This window comes from Octopus bimaculoides, chromosome 5 (genome assembly GCF_046866305.1).
Source record: "Octopus bimaculoides isolate indiv1 chromosome 5, ASM4686630v1, whole genome shotgun sequence".
In the NCBI taxonomy this organism is placed as follows: domain Eukaryota; kingdom Metazoa; phylum Mollusca; class Cephalopoda; order Octopoda; family Octopodidae; genus Octopus; species Octopus bimaculoides.
In genome coordinates, this window is record NC_142932.1 from 100,979,571 (window position 1) to 100,999,501 (window position 19,931).

At 34.3% G+C, this 19,931-nt stretch overlaps 1 protein-coding gene across 1 annotated transcript in view; it reads left to right on the forward strand.

Annotated features, from left to right (window-relative positions):
• The window catches only part of LOC106868348 (protein sel-1 homolog 3), a 63,853-nt gene that overhangs the window by 34,817 nt on the left and 9,105 nt on the right, over window positions 1–19,931 (forward strand). Inside the window, exons 16-23 of the mRNA XM_089352784.1 lie at window positions 877–939; window positions 4,217–4,390; window positions 5,561–5,685; window positions 8,290–8,373; window positions 10,221–10,311; window positions 13,349–13,439; window positions 15,896–16,002; window positions 17,871–17,998. Coding sequence (XP_089208910.1) covers window positions 877–939; window positions 4,217–4,390; window positions 5,561–5,685; window positions 8,290–8,373; window positions 10,221–10,311; window positions 13,349–13,439; window positions 15,896–16,002; window positions 17,871–17,998 — 863 coding nt within the window. The remainder of the gene's footprint in view (window positions 1–876; window positions 940–4,216; window positions 4,391–5,560; window positions 5,686–8,289; window positions 8,374–10,220; window positions 10,312–13,348; window positions 13,440–15,895; window positions 16,003–17,870; window positions 17,999–19,931) is intronic.

Consider the following 19,931-nt stretch of genomic DNA (forward strand, 5'->3'; position numbering starts at 1 on the left):
GGGTTTTTCATTTGTTACGAAATAACATATGAGCAGATCGCATTCTTTTATTGGTCGGCAATAAATTCTAAAAGCGTGGAGCGAAATATAGCAGCTGCTGATTGGGTATTAAAGGACAATCGCTGAATCAGAACTGAAATTCTATTGCGCGGAGACAGCAGGAACTGTCGCATCTGATGGCATATACGACATACATTTTGTCAAAAAATATAAAAAAGAGTTTAAAAAAAAATTACCCTTGGTACCATGTGTTAAATTGGATTTCCCATAAGCAAATTTTGTCTCCGACGTTTTTTTTTTAATGAATATATGCTGCTGAAATTGGAAATGCGTCTAATATGCCCGTGTGTCTTTTATGCCTTCAGATATAGTAAATTTAAAATGTCCTTAAATGTGTTTGCGAAGCCGAACGCATACCTACGACCAAAAGCCACATATTTTGAATTATTTGAAAATAGATGATGTTTCAATCAGCTTGAGTTGAGATACATACAACATGCATATTTCATTGGAGTAAACTTAACTTAAATGCCTCAGTTCTGTTTGAAATAGGTGAAGTGTCATCTGGGAACGTTAACAGCTTGTTGGGTTAGTGTACTGCGATACGCCAGCAAATGCATACTAGGACTATACTGAGCATGTGTCATACAGGGTCAGTACATTGTTACCGTGCAGCAACTGGAATAAATTATGTTTATTACTGGTATGCGCCATGATGCAAATGAATTGGGATGATGTCAGTATGTATTGATCAAGTTTACTCGCGCCATTACATGATTCTCCACCGCCCCCAAAAAGCACACATGTATGAGTGTGTATATGGCTGTATGTATATGTGTGTGAAACCTTGAAACTTTTGTTATTATGTAATTTCAGGGCCAAGGAACAAAGAAAGATGAAGAAAAAGGCTTGGAACAAATTAAAAGAGCAGCTGAAAAGGTAAAAAGTTTACACACACACACACACACACACACACACACACACACACACACACACACACACACACACACACACACACAATTAATGTTTGTTTTTATATTATACCAAAAACAATTATACATAAATTTGAAGGGATACTCAATACATTTGGTAGAGTACAAATTTATTGTTCATTAACAAGAACAGTATTGAGTAACTTTGAAGTTTCGGCCGATGTGATTCTTGTTAACGAATAATATAGATATACAAGGTGATTGAAAAGTAACTCCCTATTTTAAGATACTTATAAATTATTTCTTAATTGTAATTTTTTTCACATTTTTTTTGTGTTTGTTTTTTGAATTTTAAATAAAACCGCATACATATACATACACAGATACACACACACAAACGCGTGCATATACACTTATATATATATATGAACACAATTTTGTGTTTGTAGTTAGTATTTGTTGAGTAGAAAAATTGAAAGAGGAATTGATGTTAGGACTGAAAAAATTAACTCATATTCTCATTTTTTTTTTTACCCTGTTGAAATTTTTATATCATCATTTAGTCCTTCAATTTCTTTTTTTTTAATATTTCTTTTGTATATCTCAGTCCACGTGGTTTTATGCTTTAAATATCACAATGATAAAAAATATTGATTTTTAAAAACTAATTGATTGGAAATGGCGTTCACTCGTCTCCGCTGCTACATTATCAACCTACTGACTCTCGTGTCTATAAAATAACAACTTATCGTTTCGTTGGTCATCCTCTGGTGATACAGTAACGGAGTTAAGCAATACGATTACCTTCTTCGCTGAAACAGAGTTCCTATCCGGGGTTTAGGAACATACTTCTGAGTTTATGGTTTTTATACGATGATAAATGTTGGAAAGAAGAATCGCTGTTTGGGCTGAAATAAACGGTAGCTCCTGTTCTTTTGTCATTTTATTAATTGGTATTACGCTCTATACTCGCCTAGCACTTTGCTTTAAGTACACTGAGTTCTAGCAACTGATTGTTAATATCGATGTGCCTAAGCGAAATCATAATACATACATATATGCATACATACATATATATATATATATATATATATATATATTAGGGATAAAAATCCAAATTTACAGGTAAAAACTCAATTAAATTCAATTTATTAAAAATTAAAATCAAATTAAGTTTCACAGTATAAAATATAAATATATAGTTTTAGGGAAAAGAACCAAGGTTCATGAACTCATCGATGAAAATCCACTGTCACATATATTTATTGTGCTTTTACTTATTAATTTTTCTATATGTGACAGTGGATTTTCATCGATGAGTTCATGAACCTTGGTTCGTTCCCCCCTAAAACTGTATATATATATATATATGTGTGTGTGTGTGGGGGGGGGGGGGGGAGATAAGTTAAAAAAAAGAACAATTCAAACTTTTTGAGAGGTCCAAAAAGAGAGGAAGAATGAAAGAATGATTTCTAATAAAGATTCATCATATTAATAAAAAAACAGCCAGAGCAAGTAGTAAGAATATGAAAAAAGTAGTTGAAAAATATCGTTATAGGTATAAATATACCATAAACAATTATAGAAAATGGAGGAGAAAAAGATGTTGCATCAAAATTAGATTTAATACAAAATAAGATTCAATAGATACGCGCGTTTCAAAGGACAATACAAATATGTAAGAAAAAATTATAATCATAGTAATTATAATTAAATTTATGCATTATCATTCTCATCAGTGTGAAGAATTTTTGGAAGGACATCAAAAAAAGTTTAACAAAATAAAGTAAATTAAAATAAGATACAACAAGGGAGAATACAAAAGGGGTAATAGGGAAAAATCAGATATTTACAAGCAAGTTGTAAAAGGGAAAAATAACAGTAATAATAATAGTGAGAGAGACGAAAGAGAAACAAAGACAGACATGTCAATGTGTATGCACGTCTATATGTGCAGTAAACTATAACATAAAAATAAGAATAAAAATCTAACAGATATGTTTTTAAAAAATGGTAACTGGTTGAGACGCAGTAGAATGTAAACAGGGTCACGTATGTATAGTAGAATAAAACGTAACAGGTACTCTAATAGAAAAAAAACCGTAGACAGTTATACATGTACATATTAATATTGAAAAACGAAAAAAATATATATATATTACACGAGGCAAAAAGTGATAGGCAAGACTATGTTTGAAAAAAGTTACAATATTTAAGTAAAAATGTACATACAAGCAGAGAAAAAAAACCAAAGAGAACTTAACAAGGAAAAAACGTTGATCACAGACAAGACCGGCCGGTGTATTCGAGAGAGTTACCTTACTCAAGAACTAGCCTGGGGTAGGGGAGACAATCAGAAAAAAGTAGGAACAAAAACGAATATATGAAGGAGAAAATTATTATAAATTTACAAGTGATAGAAAGAAACATAATGTGGGAGAGAGATAAAAGTAGTCAAGGGTAGAGAGATTTGATATCCTATTACTAATGTTAGCTATCATTCTCTCTTTCCTTTCCTGAGCGTCCAATAACACTATCCGTATCACGTCCTCACTTTGTTGTTTTTTTGTTATTGTTTTTTTGAACTTATATATATATACGTTTATGAATTTGTGTTGCAAGATTCCTGATGTGAAACCATGTGATGAAGCAGATATTGTTGTACTTCGGGACGGTCATTTTTTTTCAATAAACACGCACTGTATATTCGTTCTTCACTCGTTTATTACTGTTCTTATGTCAGTATCACTGGCGATGTGGCTAACCTATTAATAATATGGTAGGATAGGAGATACAAAGAGAAATTAGCAGAGTACCCCATGACCTTAACCGTGTATTCCTGCTATGTGGATGATATCCCATAGCGGGAGAACACGGTTAGGGTGAGGATGCTACACACATAGCAATGGCCTCAACAGAAAATACGAATGGAACAATAACACCTACCACCACACCACACCACACCACACAACATGATTAAAGACTGAAAGGAGAAAAAACAGATACAATGTAATACACACACAATAGACAAATATGCACAAGCCTATGATAAATTTAAGAAATAGAAATAGATAAAAAAATAATAAACTGTATAAAGTTACATATATATGTAACTTGAAATCTATCTTAGAAGACTCAAACTCGCTTGAGCGTGTTGCATTATACCTTCTTTAGTGAACTTGGATCTCAAATCCAAACAATCTTCCTACCAAAACATATCCTTTACATCCAGATAAACTAATAAAAGTTAATGTGTCTTTGTTGATTTCGTTGTTCCTTTTCAGAAAAATCCTCAAGCCTTGAATGCATTGGGATGGTATGCACTCGCGAAACAGAAGAATTACAAACTGGCTGCTGAATACTTCAAAGAATCTCATATAATGGGAAACGCTGATGCCTCTTATCACTTAGGCCACATGTATTTTTCCGGCATTTTCCCTGGTCAAGAAGCTAATGTTGTAAGCATTCCTTTTCATTTATACAATATTCTTAGGAGAATGTTCAACAAATCATACTGGTCGATAGTGAAAAATCGGTTTAATTTTTTCCTTTCGTTGCTAACATAGCGTAGACAGTTTGAAGTGCAGTCGTTATATATGTCGCCATGCTAAATAAACTTTCTAGTGGCTACAATGTCCAGTCTTACTTTATGTTAATCACCATGAAATCACAAGTTGTCATGACATTTCCTCTGTCGATACTAACCGTCTCTGTTTCTCAACACTTCAGTCACCTTTCAGAACTTGTGAAATGTAAATGTTTATTAATAACCGAATTGCTTTTAACGTTGTATAACCACTGGTTTTGCTGTAACCTTGAGACATTTCATTTCACGCTGTTCCAGTAAACTCAGTGAAAATAATTATCACGGCTGGTGCTTCACTTCATTCCTCCAACTGTCGCATACTCAGGGTCAAGTGTGAGAAGTATGAGAAGGCCGATAAGGTGTCTATGTCTAACTGCGACTATATAATTGATAATTGTTATATATATATGTAGTGAAACTACCTACCGCCATTAGATACAAAACTACTATCGCCATTACATACAATCTTCTCAACGCCGTCATTGGATTTAGACTAAGGAGGTCGTAGTTTGATTCAACATTGACTCGGCCCTATCGATTCTGCTGGTGTAAGTTATGCTTAACATTGGAAATCTTTTTCTGATACAAGTCCAACATTTTTGTATATTCTTACCAACTAAAATATTTGTTCGATTTTAGAGTTACGTTAACACGGAATCGAATGGAAATAAATTATACTTAATTAGATACTAAGTCAACTTCTATGTGTTCACTTTAGCTGCTAGAAATAGTCGCCAAATCTCCTTTAAATCACACACTACTAACTTAAGGAAATGGAATGCATTCGATAATATAACTCTAGATACACTATCAGTAGAAAAAATATGAAGAGAGAAAGAAAAGATTAAATGGTCATAGCACGTGCGCCTTGGATGAAAGGTTAGTTTGATCTGTACTGATCTAAACCGACACAACAAAAACACATTCCTAATTGTGAACGAGCCAAATTTCGTTTTCCCTTTAATAAATTAATCCCTTAATTTGTGTCTAAAATTGTAACGTAATCTTTGAGTCTTGAAATATTTTTTATCCCTATTAACAGGATAAAGCTTACGAATTTTTCGTCTGGGCTGCTCTCAAGGAACAGTTGGAAGCTGGAGTAATGGTAGCTTATCAGAATATACGTGGAACCAGTACATTGCCAATCAATGAAACGCTTGCTACAGAGTAAGATCTATCTATCTATCTATCTATCTATCTATCTATCTATCTATCTATCTATCTATCTATCTATCTATCTATCTATCTGTGTCCATCTGTCTGTCTGTCTGTGGAAAAAATATAGTTTAATTATGTTTTTTTCCCCCTCTACGACCCGAATAAAAAATTGGTTTGACTAGTCTCAGCAATATACCATAGCCTCATCAGGAATCGATAACTCATTCCTAATTATAGAAAGAACAGCAGCTTATAACTAATTGTAATATATATATATATATATATATATATATATATATATATATATATATATATGAAGAAAAAAGAAGGTAGTCAGAATTTTGGACAATTATTTATTATCGCTTTCATCTCGTTTGTTTCCGAGACTCATCAAGTATAACTTTTTCTTACAGGAAAGTTTTATGCCATTTATTTAAATCCGGATAAGAATTTTCTTTCTTTCTGTCTGTCTGTCTGTCTGTCTATGTATGTATGTATGAATGTATGCATACATGCATGTATATATATATATATATATATATATATATATATATATATATATATATATATATATATATATATATACGTTTAAGAATTTGTGTTGCAAGATTCCCGATATGAAATCGTGAGTTGAAACAGATATTGTTGTATTTCGGGATGATAATTTTTTTTCTGTTTTTTTCCCCCAAATAAATACACGTGTGTGTGTGTGTGTGTGCAAGAATGTGTATGTTTCGAACCTTTGGAGGCCCGGCCAGAGAGAGAAAAGAGAAAATAAGGAAAGAAAGGAGAAAAACAAAGAAAGAATGACAGAAAGTAAGGAAAACGGATAGTAAAAGACGGAGAGAAAAATGCCTTTTATTGTATTTTCATTGTCCGTTGCTTCACAACTGTTTGGAGTTAATGACCTTTTAAGATGTCAATTATGTGTTAGTTATTCGTCAGATGAATAACTTTTCCTGATCTCAGCAGGAAAACTTGGGGTTTAATCGTAATACATTTTTGACAGAAAGCCTACATGTGAGTTTACTAAAATCATAAGATTATCTAACAGCTTAACATCTCTTTTCTCTGTCTGTCTTCCTGGCTGTCTGCCTGCCTGTCTGTCTGTCTGTCTGCCTGTCTGCCTGTCTGTCTGTCTGTCTGTCTGTCTGTCTGTCTCTCTGTCTCTCTCTCTCTCTCTCTCTCTCTCTCTCTCTCTCTTTCTCTCTCTCTCGGTTGTGTGGTAAGAAGCTTGCTTCTCAATCACATGGTTTCGGGTTCAATCCCACTGCGTGGCACTTTGGGCAAGTGCCTTCTACTATAGCCTCGGGCCGGCCAAAGCCTTGTGAGTAGATTTCGTAGACGGAAACTGAAAGAAGCTCGTCGTGCATATGTATGTATATATATATATATATATATATATATATATATATATATATATATATATAGGTGAGAAAGTTGGTATGTGAAAGCACGTGGTTGGATGTATAAAAGATAATAAGAGTGAAAAAACTACAGAAGGCTTGTGTTACATGGTTAAAGTATATATTTAAATTATGTCAGAAAAATGTTATAAGATCTTTTTGGTATATAAACATTGTATTTTGAGAAATAACCGGTTTCGTGTTGTCTTTTCAAATTTCTCTACTTCATTGTGTCGTGTTCGTTCCAGTGATAAGAGGCATCAGCGTTTCCCATTATATGAGATTCTTCGAAGTATTCAGCAGCCAGTTTGTAATTCTTCTGTTTCGCGAGTGCATACCATCCCAATGCATTCAAGGCTGGAGGATTTTTTTCTGACATAATTTAAATATATACTTTAACCATGTAACACAAGCCTTCTGTAGTTTTTTCACTCTTATTATCTTTTATATATATATATATATATATATATATATATATATATATATATATATATATATATATATATATATATATATATATATATATAAAATATGTATATATTTATATGTATATATTTAAATGTATGTATGTATGTATGTATGTATGTGAATGTGTGTGCGTGTGTTTGCATCTATGTTTGTTCCTACCACAGTTTGACAGTCGGTGTTGGTTTGTTTATGTCCCCGTAACTGAGCATTTCGGCAAGAGACCGATAGAATAAGTACCAGGTTTAAAAGAAATATAAGTACTGTTGTCGATTCATTCGACTAAAAATTCTTCAAGGTGGTGCCCCAGCATGGCTGCAGTCTAATGACTGAAACAAGTAAAAGATAATGCGTGTGTATACACACACACACACACATAAACACACGAGGTATGATAAATAAGTATCTGGACTGTTGCCATCGTAATGAAGCGAAAGCACGCAGAGTAAAGCTGCAGGGCACGGATTGACCTTGAACTCTGCTGGGCATGTGCACTAAGTTTCAACGTTCTAGCTCACTTCCACTGTTTATAGCAGTGCTTGGAAGGAAGGTGTGTAGCGTGTGATCATCGCATTGACCATGACAAAGAAAGTTGTCATGATAGTCTGCTCAGAGGCCAGGGCAAAGCTGCAGTAAGTGTATGGAGGGAAGTGTATGAGCCGCACATAATTATATTTTTAGCCTTATTTACCTGAAATAGGTACCGTGGTTAAATCACAAGTTTTTTCTCTTTTATTTCCAGATGGGCGAGATTTATAGCTGAAAAAAATCCTTCGCTAGGATACATGCTGAGGAAAGGATTACATGCTTTTAGGAACAAAGACGAGTAAGAATATTTTTCTTCTGTATATGTTTTAATAATTATTTCTGCTTCCATTTTGAAGAAATATTTCATCATGCGAAGTTGATATTGAATACATTTCATGTAGATATTAGTTGGAATTTAGCATGTATATAAAAGCATCCGAAGGTAAATTGTATATGGGTACTAAAAATGTTTACGTTGAATTAGATTTTAGTTGAGGCAGTTGTAGGCCGAAAGAGCTGCTCAGTTTAATAGCACCACTTAATCCTTCTGCTGTTAACAGGAAAAAAATCTCTGGATCCACTATCATTCGCATTTTTTCTGGAGATATTCAGGCTGGTAATCGATCACATCAATCTCGTGCTTGAGAGAGCCTGTAAAAGTCATAGGGCTTGCCCTTTCTCCTTTAACTTATTAAAACAAACTAAAAACAAAAAACATCTTATAAGCTGTGTCTGTTGAGCTAATCTACATAATATATAAAAATGAATGTATATATATATATATATATATATATATATATATATCTTCCTAGTTGTTTGACACAAATTTATGCTAAGTTTTGCATAGGGGAGCATCTTTTGCAGAAAACGGTTGTAAGCTATTTATAGTTTTCGAACAGTTCCTAGAAACTCAGGCAATGCAGAATACTACTGTTTGTAAATTTATTAAATGGAAACAAAATTAAATGTCTTGTAATAGCGAAAGAATTTACTTAGAAATTCAAATCTTCTAATAGCTTCAAAATACGATGTTATTATACGAGTAATTACACAATTTTTATATGCAGGAGAAAGCCATTTGTCACTGTCTGTGGTTGTCCTCTTGGACTATGAATAATGAAATATGTGTGAGATTGATATAGTTACAATGCAGCTTGTGAAAATGATGATTAGGATTAGAGAGATCTTTAATATATATATATATATATATATATATATATATATATATATATATATATATATATATACATATATAAAACGCTTTTAATGCCATAGATTCCAGAGCTTTATGTAGAGAAAGGAAAACGGTATAATTACATAAAAGTGAGAATAGATATGATTAGAGGTGGAGTGTAATGGATTTAGGTGGAATATTTTCAGAGAAACGAAAATTGAACGAGTAAGTAATTAGTTTTCTGCTGAATATATTCTGAGAAGATGTAAAATGGATGTGCAATATCATACATAGAGATACATACTTTATGATGGGGGAAGCCCTTCAGATAATAGTTAATAAAATCTGAAATATCGATTGCCATCAACGAGAAAGTCTCGCATCTTTAATAATATACTCTTACTTGTGGATATAATGAATCTTACAGAGTTTAGAAAAATAGAAAATGTAGCGCAGTCTTTCGTTTCAATTAAAAAATAACTATAGGTAAGTTAACCCATTTTTAAAACAACATGCAACCACACTTATCAAAAATAATTATTACAAAATTAGAAAAAAGAAAATCAGACATTTTTTTTTTACTCTGATCGAAGTAAGTTAAAAAAAAAAAAAAAAAAAAAAACCCTTTCTTAGGAAAGAGAAGGTTAAAATGTTTCAAGTGGAAGTTATTCAAACAGCATATAGATACAAACTATGATTAGTTAAGAGCAGAGAAGTGTTTATAAATTTACCAAAATAATAGTGCTTGTTATTGGCGAAGTATCACTGACAAGTTGTTGAGGGAACTACACAACAATGGCATTAGAGTGTAAAATAAGTTTACAAGAGTAGAGAAATTAGAAATGACACTGTTTGTATTATTGCATATAAATAAGTATAGACAGTGTAAGATCTGTGTAATGGATGCGATAGTGAACAAGTATGTATACAAAACTGATGGATATTTTTAATTGATATTTTCAATGTTGCAGACAGTTGGCAATGTTTTATTACATGATGGCAGCTGAAGCTGGGATTGAAGTCGGTACTTTCAATGTTGCTTGGCTTTGTGAAGAAAATAAGGTAACGTTAATAAATACTTATATGCTTATAAAATTAACTCCGTATAGGGTTATGCAATAAGTAGCAACACTTGAAAAGAGAATTATTCGAAATTAGTACGCAGGCGTGGCTATGTGGTAAGCTTGTTTCCCAACCTCGTGGTTCTGAGTTCAGTCCCACTTGGGAAAGTGTCCTCTACTATAGCCTCGGACCAGCCAAAGCCTTGTGAGTGGATTTGGTAGACGGAAACTGAAAGAAACCTGTCGTATATATGTATATATTTTTGTGTGTGTCTGTGTTTGTCACGCCACCATCGCTTGACAACTGATGCTGGTGTGTTTATGTCCTCGTAAAGTAGCGGTTCGGCAAGAGACTAGAGTAAGTACTAGGCTAGAATAAGTACTAGGCTTACAAAGAATAAGTTCTGGGATCGATTTCTTCCACTAATGCCTGTTAAAGCAGTGTTTCAGTATATATATATAAATATTCAATCCATCGCTACGTGCGTTTCCACAATCACGTGAATTGTGAAGGAAACCAAACAAATAAGCGAACATACCAATGTTTAAGATGATACACACTATAACAACAGAAACAGTGAAAAGGTTACCATAACAGTGTAGTATTAATCAATTCGGTCAACAAACCCCATTGTATAGCAGCTGACCGCCTGTTGGTTTCATAGTTTACTGTGGGAGTTCACGTCTTGAATGGAATAAAACAAAGAAATGTTCTACCATCCTTAAATTTGCTGAATAAATGACGTTCCTTAAAATATACAGAATGAATAGCAAATAAATCCAACACCATCACACACACCTCCGTCCCCATATTACTACCATTCCTTCCTCTACTCTCATTACCTACCTCTCCCTACCAAGTATACACAGAAGTAGTATACACAGAATTACCCTCATAGCTAGATTGGCCTTCATGCTGGCAAGAAGTGATAAATATCCCTCTATGATTCATCCACTAATGCAGCATCACCTGAAGAAATGACTCAATGATGATGAACAACCGGATGCCCACGGATACTACGGACTATACTATGCTCTTCCCAAGGATACGGACTCTGATGTTAAAGTCATATAATTTGTGGAAACATGCGTAGAAATGTATTAAATATTTATAAATTCCATCCTAGAATTATTGTTATTATTATATCTATCCTACATTATATCGGTATAACCATGATGCAACCCTGAAAAACTGACTCACTAGTGAGTATCAGTAGACGGTAGCTTGCATAATGAAATAGAAGCTTTATATATATATATATATATATATATATATATATATATATATATATATACTCACATATATATATACTCACACACACACACACACACACACACACACACACACACACACACACACACACACACACACACACACACATAAAGCTTCTATTTCATTATGCAAGCTACCGTCTACTGATACTCACTAGTGAGTCAGTTTTTCAGGGTTGCATCATGGTTATACCGATATAATGTAGGATAGATATAATAATAACAATAATTCTAGGATGGAATTTATAAATATTTAATACATTTCTACGCGCGTTTCCACAAATTATATGACTTTAACATCAGAGTCCGTATCCTTGGGAAGAGCATAGTAAATCCGTAGTATCCGTGGGCATCCGGTTGTTCATCATCATTGAGTCATTTCTTCTGGTGATGCTGCATTAGTGGATGACATATATATACAGATATTAGCTTAGTTGAAACATGTTTGTCACATATTTAAACTGCTAAAGGCAAATACACAATAGTTACCGTGGAGAAAACATCTCGGTAATTGAAGTGTATTTGCCTTTAGCAGTTGAAATATGTAACAAACATATTTCAACTAACCTAAATTGTGATTATACGTAAACACTGCTTAGCGAATTTACTCCGATATATATATATATATATATATATATATATATATCCATACATATATGTACATACATACATATGTATATATACATGCATATATTGGTACAGGACATTAAAAAAAAAACGTTGAACACAATGAGAAACGAAAACCTAAAACAAAACATAGAAAACGAACTTTTTTTTCGAACAACGAAAAAAACAAACAGAGAAACGAGACATGCAGCATAAAGAGTATACCCTTCATTAGTTGTCCCTGTTCCATCTACACCGCGTTTCAAAGGCAAGGACAATACGCGACTTCCCGCAAAGCAAATTAAATAAAATTTGGGACTTTTTGCGGAGGGTGAAAGTGTTAACAAGAACAGGACAGTGAGAACAAGACAGTAAAAACAAACGGTGAGGGCTGTTGAGCCAACACGATAGAAACATTATTATATATATATAAACAATTATAAGCAGGGGCAAAAGAAAAAAGATTTCTCAGCATATTGGCATAGAAATCTTTTTTCTTTTGCCCTTGTTTATAATTCTTTATAATTTTCACTTTTAAAGGTATTTTAATATGCTGGCCACTTTGATGGAATTTTTTAGGAAAAAATGTTATCCTATATATATATATATATATCGTTGACCAGGGACTATTCAATTTTTTCTCTCCGTGTTTTTCTCCTTGTTTTCTCCGTATTCTTTCTGTTGAAGAGCGTAGCTCGAAACGTTAAAGACTTTCTGTATTCCCGAGCGTCAAACTAATACATCCTTTTGTTGTTTACACCACCTGTCCTCGTCTGTTGTTGTTTTTTTTCGTACATTCTCCCATATATATATATATATATATATATATATATATATATATATATATATATATAGTTGAAATTTACAGAAAAACAAAAGACGAAGACAAGTGTATAAATAACAAACAGGTGTCGTAGTTTAACGCTCGGGAAGGTGAGAAAGTCTTTTACGTTTCGAGCCTACGCTCTTCAACAGAGGAAATAAACATAGAGAGAATAAAGAGAGAGGGGGAGAGAGAGAGTATATATATATATATATATATATATATATATATATATATATATATATATATATATATGCTCTTTACACTGTATTTCTCATTTCGTTATTGACTTAGACATGAGTGACACTAAAATTGTCTAGTGTTTATATATTTTCAGAAAGGATTTGTCAGCTTCATAGCTCGAGAATGTCAATGGCGCAACTATAATCTATCAACGCTGCGTGAATTCCATTTTGTTGACAAATATGGTAAGTCACCTGTATTACAAACATATACAAGTCGTACACGTATCTTACGGGTTACGTCTAATTAGTCTTAGAGAGATATTTTTCATGAAAGATATTCCTCAAATGTTCATATATAATATGGATTATTTGGGTCTATATAGCATGCCCACTGGGAAATAGCGTCGCTAGGTGAGGTTGGCTGGCCCTTATGCAGCATTGCTGCTTGACAGGTGGGCCAAGGGATCGACTCCGTTCATTGCGCGCCCTCCTCCTCGATAGTTCGAAGGCTTGTATCACCAGACAGCTAGTCGGCTCTGGCTGCTGGAATTGAAACTCACAAGACGTTGTTGAAAGGTAGGTTTAGAGAGGGTGCGGTCCAAAACTACGCGTCCTTCCCCTCCATTGGTCAGTTGAAGCTTAGTGTCACGTGACAGCTAGGTGGTGGTACCTGCTGGAGCCTACCGGCGAGTATGTAAAGGAAATTTAGCAGGATTGTCATTCCCCCTCTGAAGACACCTCCGAAAGTATGGGGGCCCTGCCACGTCAAAAACAGTAGAGGATTAGGGACCAAAACCGGACGTGGGTCCTCTTGATGATGTCTTTAGCCAATGGATCCCATAAAGGAGCTGTTTAGGTAGCGAACCACGAAACGTGGTTGGAATTCCTTCCTTGCTTCATCATATCAACTCCATATTTAAAGTCTTTTCTCCACTTATCCCCCATTTGCATAGTCTATTGTGTATTTAGTTAGCCATAATTATGTCAGGTAATTAATATTGAAAATTCATAAGACTGTTTAGGATTTAATAAATAAAACAAAACAATAACAAAGATTATATGTGGTCCAGATTTTATATATGTAAAAGAGGTGTGTCAGAGTCAGGAATGAATGATTGATTCAATGAATGAAAGAATAAAGTACTTAAAGTTAGAAATCTGGATAGTTGTGCTGAGTAAATATTAATGACCTTTAGAGACACCGTATTTCGTTGTGCAACCATAATATACTACAAAGTTAATGGGTAATGGGTTGGATGAGTACTGATGAAGGGGTAAAACCTCCTAAAATATGGATATACACCTATTACTAATTTTTCATCTTCGATCTCATTGTTGTTTACATTAGGCGTACTTGAATACGAAATGTAAAAAAAATTAGTGCTGGTTATAGTTTCTATAGAAAATCCATAGAGATAACCTTAACAAGTTGTGCTGCGAGAAAATAAAAAAGGCAGAAAAGATTAGCGTTCAATATGTTTTTAAGTGTGAAGGCGGTGGGCTGGCAGAATCGTTAGCACACCGGGCAAAAATTGCTTAGCAGCATTTTTTCCGTCCTTACGTTCTAAGTTCAAATCCCGTCGCGGTCCACTCTGCCTTTCATCCTCTGAGTTTTGATAAAATAAATACCAGTTGAATACTGGGGTCGATGTAATCGACTTACCTCTTCCCACTTGCTGGCCTTGTCCCAAAATTTGAAACCGATATGTATTAGAGTGTGAAGACGGCGAGCTGGCAGAATCGTTACCGCGCCAGGCAAAATGCTTAGCGGCATTTCGTCCTTCTTTACGTTCTAAGTTCAGATTCTGTCGAGGCCCACTTTGCTTTTCGTGGTTAATAAAATAAGTATCAGTTGAGCATTGGGCTCGATGAACTTTTCTCTCTCTCCCGAACTTTTGGCAAAAAATTGCAACCAATATGTATAAAAGAATATTGATTGTTTTTCTTTTTTTTGAAGATCCTATTGAACTTTAGCTTATGGCAATGTTTTGAATGTATCACAAGATTTAGGTGATCAGAAATCAAGAAGAGAGGCATACTAATACCTTATCATAGTGCATCTTGATCATAAAATAGCATCAAATAGTTTTTGCTGTTATGTAGGCCCACGTCGAACCTGATTGAGCATTCTTTCAGTGGCAATCCATTTTTTTCTTGTATATTAGGGCCTACGTTGTCCTGTGTGTCTCTTCAGATCGTAGCATGAGATTTGGAGAAGATTTAACTGCTGTTTTTAGCGTGTCGAGTAACCGTCTCAAGGTTTTCTCGATGGTTCTTAGGTGTTAATAATATAAAGGAAGTTAAAAATAGTAACTAGAACGCTTTCATGAAGTTCTATATGCGCAAATGTGTCGAGATCATAACTACTTTTAACAGTTCATTGTCTGAGCTAGCTCACAAATAGGTGCTTAAGCAATATCTACTACTATTGCGATCTAAATAAATAAATATTTATCTAAATAAATAGATATATGTTAAGTAGTGCATAATTACAATCAGGGGCTAAGTTATTGACTAAATACGTAAACAAATTTTGCATCCATTCTCATTGCTTTAATTTATTTAGGAAAAGATAACAAAAAAGTTATTGAAGAAAGGTCTTCATACACCAAATGTATTGCAGTTGCTTCTGATTCCCCAGTAATGTGGTGAATTCAATAATTTATCCTATTTCTGTTTTACTAATTATTTTCCTGCAGCGCTACTAAAAATGGGTGATTATAACTGGTACGGCTGTGGTGGTAAGCAGGATCTCAATAAGGCAACGCAATTCTACATGGGGGCGGCCACTAAAGGATCTCCTCATGTAAGTGTATTTGATTTCTAATTCCCCTTTTATTTTCTACTGTCCCTTATTTTACCTCAGATAAGCAATCTTCCAGATGAACTTGAAATCAAGCGTCTTTAGATAACTTTTCGTGTCATAGGTGCTTAATTTACGTACCTCATTTCTCCCAAACTGGATTGAGCTCACTAGATTTATTTTATAGTATATAAGTATATTTTTGTGCCATACTGTTTTGAATCCGAATCATTTCAGGTATGACTGTGAATCCAGATCCTATCTTCCATTCATCTTATTTCGATGACTTAAACATTACAAATATTCTGAAATCGATTTAATTGATCATAGATTTCCCATCCCCACAAAATGAGTTTGCAACTGTATAAAATAATTGAAATGATCTGATCACCCACGTGTACGTGCAAGAATGTGCTTGCACACACACACACACACACACACACACAGAAACGTTAGCACGCCGGGCGAAATGCTTAGCGGTATTTCGTCTGCCACTGCGTTCTGAGTTCAAATTCCGCCGAGGTCGACTTTGCCTTTCATCCTTTCGGGGTCGATAAATTAAGTACCAGTTACGTACTGGGGTCGATATAATCGACTTAATCCGTTTGTCTGTCCTTGTTTGTCCCCTCTGTGTGTAGCCCCTTGTGGGCAGTAAAGAAATAGGCATTTCGTCTGCCGCTACGTTCTGAGTTCAAATTCCGCCGAGGTCGACTTTGCCTTTCATCCTTTCGGGGTCGATTAGATAAGTACCAGTTACGTACTGGGGTCGATATAATCGCCTAATCCGTTTGTCTGTCCTTGTTTGTCCCCTCTGTGTGTAGCCCCCTGTGGGTAGTAAAGAAATAACACACACACACACACACACACACACACACACAGAGGACATCTGTTTGAGTTTCCATGTTTACATCACATATCAAAAAGAGAAGGCAAACCCGAAGAGAATATCTCTTTGTGTACACTAAAATTTGGGTTCGCCTTCTTTTTGCTGTATGTGATGTAAACATGGAAACTCAAGCAGTTCCTGAGATGTCTATCTCTGCTGACAAACTCATTTTTGTTAAGTGATTCACTCGATCGTATTTCGTTCTGAGCAAAACCATTGTTTTAAGCATTAAGTAAAATAGTTTTCACAAACTTAAATGTCATATTCTACTTAGGTAATTTTAATTTCATATCCGCGCCTACAAAAGCCTCTTTCATTTCATTCTAGTTACTTTGTTTTAGTGTTTACATATTTTCTTTACAAACAGGATATGAAGTCTTAAAATGGAATGTAATTCTCTTGTGTAAAATTAGAAGACAGGAATCCATTTTAGTCGTTTTAAAAATCATATAATGATAAGATAATGAACAATGGATAAGAATATGTAAAAGAAAAAAAAAAGGCGTATAATAGATACAGACAATTTGAGCTGAGACTGGAAAAGATACCTAAAAATACAATGTCGAACGAGATAAGACGGAGTTCAGGCAATGTGCCGGTTAAGCTAATAAAAGTAATCCTCTGAAAAAGAAAAAAAAAAAAAGAAAAAAAGAAAAAAGCATTAAGTCCTAGGCTGTATTGTTTTTGTTACACTACCGTTTTATTTAATAATCGATCGATAAGAAAGAAAACTGCTATAGAAAATGATATATATTGTAATGTGTTTTATTTAAATACAATGGGGATAGTAAATTATATTTTAGAGAGTCTTAAATGATTTGATATTAATGTGTTTGTTCAATTGTCTGTTGGGGTTTGACTTTGCTTTTCATTTTCCCGAATGAATGCTCTAATAGTCTATGAAATACTCAATATTCTGAAAGAAGGAAACGTTTTTTGTACATATTTGTTAATATTTGATACTTTTAATATTTAAACTTTTCAGGGCATTTTCAGTCTAGCACAAATGGTAGAAGAAGGGGTACAACTTAAAGAATGCGACCTAAAAAAACTGGGACTTCCTTTAGAAGTCGGAAAAAGCAACATATCTCTGATATTTGAACTTTACAATCGGTGCGTATCTTATTTTTATAGAAATATATTGTAAAGAGTGAGTGCAATTGTTATAGGTGTGTTATACAGGGTACAACAGAAAGGCTTCCCCGATTTCAAAGGCAAATAAAAAATAAACACATGAAGATACAAGAAAAAAACGACACTCTCCACTCCCGGCCATGGTGGGAACTACCTGAAAAAAAAAATGGTATTTAATGAACTTCATAGAAATACAAAGTTTTTGTAAATTCAAATTACGATGAACGTAAACAAACAAACGAAGTTTGCTCTTAGAAGCGTTGAGATGTCTTAGAAAGTTAAAGAAGTGATTTTAAATTCTCAATCGCAGGATAATGCTAATAATATAGCCCGAAGAGGATAAACTACCCTATTTTGCAGAAAAAAGTGTAGGCTGGCCACTACACTTTTTTCTGCAAAATAGGGGTAGTTTATACTGTTCAGGCTATATTATTAGCATTATCCTGCGTTTGAGAATTTAAAATCACTTCTTTAACTTACAAAGTTTTTTCATGCAACTTCATGCGTTTGTTTTTTTAACCTTCGAAATCAGGACAACCTTTCTGCCGGACCCTGTAGTTTTGCCCTTCGTCAGCTATGATCAAAAGTATTCCTGTCACAACAATCTCATAGTATTTCTTTTACTGTATCCAGAAATGGATAATCCAACGTGTCTTCTTTCTATTTAAGACAGTTAAGCGTATCTAATAACGATTTCGTTACTTCTTTTAAAGGTCGAAAGACCAGATAGGCTGTGTAATCAAGTTCATCAAAAGAAATTCAAGAAACCACGAAGTGCAATATTTCTTTGGTCTTCTAACGAAGTAAAAAACATAACAAAACAAAACAAAACGATAAGCGATGACTACTAATTATTGGGATTTCGTTCTGACCCATGGGTCAACATTTCGTATCCCATAAATGGCGCGGTCTTAACACTGTGGTACAACACGCCAGATATGAACGAGGAGTGTGTACAGATAGTGTTTATTTTTTTATAATTTCCATGCATTATCGATAGCGATCGACGACCGTGCAAGAAGTAAAGATTTGGACAAATTCAGCCTGCAATTTCTGTTGAGTCATTTCACTACTTACAAACAGAATATAGAGTTTTTGAATGTAATTGCCTTATGTAAAATTAGAAAACAGGAATCCATTTTTTTGCGTTTTTAAAATTTTTTAGTGGCTGTGTGGTAAGTAGTTTGCTTACCAATTACATGGTTTCGGGTTCAGTCCCACTGCGTGGCACCTTGGGAAAGTGACTTCTACTATAGCCTCGGGCCGACCAAAGCCTTGTGAGTGGATTTGGTAGACGGAAACTGAAAGAAGCCCGTCGTATATATGTATATATATATGTTTGTGTGTCTGTGTTTGTCCCCCCAACATCGCTTGACAACCAATGCTGGTGTGTTTACGTCCCCGTAACTTAGCGGTTCGGAAAAAGATACCGATAGAATAAGTACAAGGCTTACAAAGAATAAGTCCTGAGGTCGATTTGCTCGACTAAAGGCAGTGCTCCAGCGTGGCCGCAGTCAAATGACTGAAACAAGTAAAAGAGTAAAAGAGTAATGAATATATAAATAAGGAATATATAAAAATGGCGTATAAGAGATTCAGACAATTTGTGCTGAGACCGGACAAGATATCGTAAAATACAATGTCGAGCGCGAGAAGACGCAATTCACATTTTTTTTCCATAAAGATATTGCGACAGAGAAGGCAGTACACCAAATTTAATCTCCTAAGACAAGCCTATGTAAGTGTTTCTTTATAGTCGCCCGCCGCACTTCTAGTAACAACCTAATTTTTCTCAGATTACATCCTACTGCCCTGAAAAAGGTGGCATATACTGGATAATATTATTTAATACCTGATTACTTAATGTCCGAAAGAAGGTGATATGGTCATGGCTGCACTCAGGGTTAACTTG